The 5,373-nt window shown below is 47.5% G+C and overlaps 1 protein-coding gene across 1 annotated transcript; it reads left to right on the plus strand.

The window, feature by feature from the left end:
• The first annotated feature begins 355 nt into the window (after positions 1-355).
• TENT5A (terminal nucleotidyltransferase 5A) lies at positions 356-4,911 on the plus strand. Its single transcript, XM_084261507.1, has 2 exons — positions 356-794; positions 1,972-4,911. Exons 1-2 carry the CDS (start codon positions 360-362, stop codon positions 2,749-2,751), a joined length of 1,215 nt encoding a protein of 404 aa, XP_084117633.1. The 5' UTR covers positions 356-359; the 3' UTR covers positions 2,752-4,911.
• The last annotated feature ends 462 nt before the right edge of the window (positions 4,912-5,373 follow it).

A 5,373-nucleotide genomic window follows, 5' to 3' on the forward strand; every position in this document is an offset into this window, starting at 1 on the left:
GCCCCGGCTGGGGCGCGGAGAGCGGCGCAGGCGGCGGCTCTGCAGGTCGGGCGCCTTCCCCAGCCCTGCAGCACCGCCTGGCTCCGGGGGGCTTTTTCCTGCCCCCCCCCCCTTTTTTTTCTTTTTAATTCACTCAATAGGTGTGTCTCCCCCTCTTTCCCGCTGGAAGGGGCGGTGGGCGCCGTCCGGCGGTGCGGGGTGACTGCAGCAGGGAGCGGAGCCCCGGCTCCGGGTGCGCGCCGCTGCTGACCGCTCGCTTTTCCTCCTTTTTTGCTAGGCGCGGAGGGAGAGGGGGCCCACGGTGGCAGTGAGGAGCCGGAGGGGTGCCATCCAGCCCGGGGAGGCGGCGGCCGCGCACCATGGCAGACGATGAGAAGGCCGGCGGCAGCCCCGGCGGGAGTTACGCGGGGGGCTGCGAGAGCGCGCACTGCAACGTGCTGAGCTGGGAGCAAGTGCAGCGGCTGGACCGCATCCTCAGCGAAACCATCCCCATCCACGGCCGCGGCAACTTCCCCACGCTAGCCATGCAGCCCCGCCAGATCGTCAAGGTGGTGCGGAGTCGGCTGGAGGAGAAGGGCATCGGCCTGCGGGACGTGCGGCTCAACGGCTCGGCCGCCAGCCACGTCCTACACCAGGACAGCGGCCTGGGCTACAAGGACTTGGACCTCATCTTCTGCGCCGACCTCAAAGGGGAAGCAGAGTTTCAGACTGTGAAGGACGTTGTCTTGGACTGCCTCTTGGATTTCTTACCAGAGGGGGTGAACAAGGAGAAGATCACGCCGCTCACCCTCAAGGTAAACCTGCCCTATGCCTCGGCGCCCAGAGCGGGCAGGTGTAAGCGTCTGTCTGCGGGGAACTGGGCACCGTCCCCTCCGGGGATGGAGGGGTGCACTGAGGGACGCGGCTCCCCTTCACACCCCGAGACCCACAGGGACCGCGATCGATCCCATCCCCCCCCCACCCCAATCCCACACAACCTCCCCCCCCCCTCCCCACACACACCCATTTATAAGCGAGGAGGAGTTTGTAGTTAAGCGTCCTGGACGAGGCTTCTCAGGATTAATTAACCTTTCCTCCCTCTCTCGTTGATTTACCTGCAGCGTGCCTGAGTGTGTGTATGTGCGTGTGTGTATGTGCGCGTGTGTGTGCGTGTGCAGGGCGCTGCAAGTCTCCCGGCTCGGCTCTGCCCGCAGCTCGGTTTGCCCGACCCCGTTGCCGGGGCGGCTGGGAGGGGGAAGCGGGGGTGCTTAGGTGGCTTTAATTTCTGCAAGAAGGAATCACCGTCTGCAAGGCACGCTTTCGGTGTGCGCAGTGCCCCGGCGGGAGGCATGTTCCCTCCCCTCGGAGGCAGTTCACTCGAATTAATTAGGCTGAGTGCCAAGTGCCTTCCGGGTTTTTTAGAGGGATTTGTTAGATGGATTTTAAAAGAGATATTTATTTTATTTTATTTTATTTTTTTTGAATGTGGGGCAGGTTTGTTGAACCTGCACTGAAAGAGCAGGATCCAGGGGAGCGAACACTCCCTCAGTTGTGGTTTTGGTGTTGTTTTTCGTGGGGAGGGGAGAGAGAGAAATGGAAACCGATTTAAAAAAAAAAAGAAAAAGAGTCCTTATCTGATTGTAGCGGTGACCTTTTGTGTGGCGGGCGCATGGGTATTCGGCATGTGTGCCAGGGGCTTCGTGTGTAGATGTATTTAGAAGCGATTGAAAGAACCAGTGTTGCCATATGTTCCCCTTGCGCGACACAGTCCCAGCAGAACACCCTCTGCTATCATCCCCTTGCAATGACAGCACTCCGGGCTCTCACGTTAAGCCTTTCTTCTCTGGTTTGTATCTGCAGGCTCCGCGAAATCCCTTATGAAACGCAAGAATGCGGGGGGGGGGACGGGGGGGTGGATGCAAACAGATGCACAGAAGGGGAAATTTCCTGCATCCGTGTCTTCATTTGCTCATTTTGTCTTTCCAATTATAGGAGGCTTATGTGCAGAAAATGGTAAAAGTATGCAATGATTCAGACCGATGGAGTCTCATCTCCCTGTCCAACAACAGTGGCAAAAATGTGGAGCTGAAATTTGTGGACTCTCTGAGGCGGCAGTTTGAATTCAGTGTCGATTCCTTTCAAATCAAGCTGGACTCCCTGCTGCTTTTTTATGAGTGCTCAGAGAATCCGATGACTGAAACTTTTCACCCAACTATCATTGGTGAGAGCGTCTATGGGGATTTCCAGGAAGCCTTTGATCACCTCTGCAACAAGATAATTGCCACCAGAAACCCCGAAGAAATCAGAGGAGGTGGTCTTCTGAAGTACTGCAACCTTTTGGTAAGGGGCTTTAGGGCTGCCTCTGAATCCGAGATTAAGTCCCTGCAGAGATACATGTGTTCGAGGTTTTTCATTGACTTCTCAGACATTGGAGAACAGCAGAGAAAGCTGGAGTCCTACTTGCAGAACCACTTTGTGGGATTAGAAGACCGCAAGTATGACTATCTCATGACCCTTCATGGTGTGGTGAATGAAAGCACAGTGTGCCTGATGGGACATGAGAGGAGACAGACTCTGAATCTGATCACCATGCTGGCCATCCGGGTCCTAGCTGAGCAAAATATCATCCCCAATGTGGCCAATGTCACCTGCTATTACCAGCCAGCCCCATACGTAGCAGATGCCAACTTCAGCAATTACTATATTGCCCAGGTTCAGACGGTGTTCCCTTGCCAGCAGCACACATACTCTACTTGGCTGCCCTGTAATTAAGGACTGAAATTAGTAGACCCAGTGGGGAGAACCGTTTCTAAGACGTAGGAAGGGGCGACGTGTCCCTTGGAAATGGGGTGTTTTGTGCAATGACGATCTGCTCTAGTTTTCAAGCTTGGGAAAAGCTTGTGGTTCTTCTAATAAATAGTGGGAGCATGATCAAGAAAGAGCCCCAAAATAATTGGATCCTACCCCAGAGCACAAGAGGCCTGTCATTAAAAGCAACCAGCTTCCCCTGAAATAATTGAGGGAGGAATGCTTGATGACAATATGGGTTGGCAATATCTGCTCCCATAGCTTTGGCATAGAGAAGGTGGGAAAGCCTTATTTTCTTTTGTTTTTATTCTTACTCTAGAATGGGATCTGCAAAAGGGAGAACATGAAAGAAACAAAACAAAAACAACAAAAAAAAAACACAAAAAGAAAAAATTTATAAAAAACAATTCTATATATATTCAGGAATTAAAAGTTAGAGGCATAAAGCAGAGATAAGCTGAATAAAAATGTATATTGGGATTACTGCATTTGGGGCTTGCAGCAAGTGCCGACTATGGATTGACAGTGTAGAATGTATAGCTTGCTTGACTAGAATGCTTTACCAGACACAGCTTGCTCCAAATGAACAGTAGTGGATTGGTACAGTTATAAAAACAGAAACACGTAAGATGACAAAGTCCATTATTTCCAGCTGTGTGCGTGCCTCACATTTTAAAAATGTGAGAATGCAGGACAGCCAGCTGTGGCAGACAGAATATACTCAAGGACCAAAGATTTCACAAATAAGTTATCCAAGCAAAGAAGATACAGTAAAGTACATATATATATATGCATATATATATATAAAAGAAAAGAAAGATGTTGCTATATTTGTACACACCAACAGTAATCAAAAGTGCCTGATGCCTTCATAAAATTTGAAGTGAGAAAAAAAAATATAGTTTTGTGGTTTAACCATGCATTTTGTTTTATCAGGGACATGAGGATTTAAACAAAAAAGCAAACAAAAACCAACAACATAAGCTTGTGAATAAGTGGTGGAGGAAATGCCCTATTTTTTTCTTGGCAAATATCTGTATAGAGTTAATGTTATGTCGGTGTGCTATTATCCTAGGTACGTGTGTGTATGTGTGTATATATGTTTGTGTGTGTATATATGTACATGTTATAGGTGTATATCTATATATATACACACACAATATACATTAATGTGGTCTAGGAAAATGTAGCAATTAAGGAATGTTTAAATAAAGTACTATGTGTTTTCCAGTTTGCAACAGGATGTCATAGGACAGTGGGCACCTTGCAGTGAATTTTTAACCCACACCTGAGAAATTTGGGGTAAATGAACCAGTCAGGATTAAGGTGGGATTTTGATAATGTCTTTGGTTGCAAGAACAAGGATTACAGTAATTCAGTGGGTTGCTTGTGAGCCATAATAATTCCACAGATGGAGAAACATATGACTAGCTGATTTATTTTTTTTAAACTCTTTCGTACTGTAATGCCATTTTGACATTTAACCCACTAATGTTGTGACTGCATACCTCCATGATGTGTAATTCAGTGGAACGTGGATCAAAGATAGGTTTATTTAAACCCCCTGACAGCTAAAGAATATTGTATTAGTTGGTGATTTGAACACTAATTGTTAATATTTAAAGGAGTATTTTTAATAGAATGCGTTATGCATTCCAGGACCACTAGAATTTAGCAAATGTGAAATGAACCCTTTTTAAGAGTGTTGCACGATTGCTTAAAATTATATTTTATATATATATATTATATATATATATTTTTATGCAAATATTAAACATCTTTGATCTGGTTGTCACACTGCATTTACAATTTCAGTACTGTACTTTATTTAAATGGAATCACTTTACATTGGAACAATAAGTATTCACTTTCATTTCCTCTCCCAAAAGACCAGCAGGGGAGAAAAAGAAAGGAAAAGGAAAAAAAAAAAAAAAAAAAGCAACCTCCGCTCTTGTTTTCACTTCAGTGCCATCTCTGAAGGTGTTGAATTCTTTGTTGGGCTTTGAAAACCTAATGGCTAACTTACACATGGCTCTAACGTCTTGGTTTTTCTTACGGAGGAGAAAAGAAAAAAAAGGGAAAAAAAAAGAAAAAAAAAAGGGAATTCAGGCTTTTGAATGAAAATTTGTTGGAGGAGGCAGGGGAAAGGGAGAGGACTCGTGTCCTGGCAGTGTGTTTTCCCTGCGGAGCGAGTACGGTACATCTATTTCTGTCGCGCTTTGTACTTTTCACTCTGGAGGCAATTTAACAGGAACCCGGTTTGTTTACTGAAGCACCTTCGCTGCGAGTCCTTCAGGAAGTGTAAAAGCTGCTTCATTGCCGTTCCCGGCGCTGACTCGCAGACCTTGTCCCCACCATCCCTTTGGCTGCAGCCTGCAGCGGGCTCCTCATCCCCCGGTTCCTCGAGGTCCCACCAGTCCCCGAAGGGTCAGGCCTTGGTGCTCGTGGCCCGTTACTTCCCCTCTCCTCCTGCTCCTGGGAGGGATTGCTAGGAGAAGCCACGGGGAGGGCTGGGGAAATAGGATCAGCTGGTGATGTGGTATGTCTTCTCTCGCCACAACTATTTGCAGCAAATAAATGAGTCAT

Source organism: Gallinula chloropus, assembly GCF_964237585.1.
Source record: "Gallinula chloropus genome assembly, chromosome: 3".
In the NCBI taxonomy this organism is placed as follows: Eukaryota; Metazoa; Chordata; class Aves; order Gruiformes; family Rallidae; genus Gallinula; species Gallinula chloropus.

What these genes read in the sequence shown, in the direction of transcription:
- TENT5A (XM_084261507.1), top strand. Translation starts at nt 360, where the DNA reads ATGGCAGACGATGAGAAGGCCGGCGGCAGCCCCGGCGGGAGTTACGCG. An exon ending in TCACGCCGCTCACCCTCAAG is followed by an intron (nt 795 to 1,971) that starts GTAAACCTGCCC and finishes TTCCAATTATAG; the next exon opens with GAGGCTTATGTGCAGAAAAT.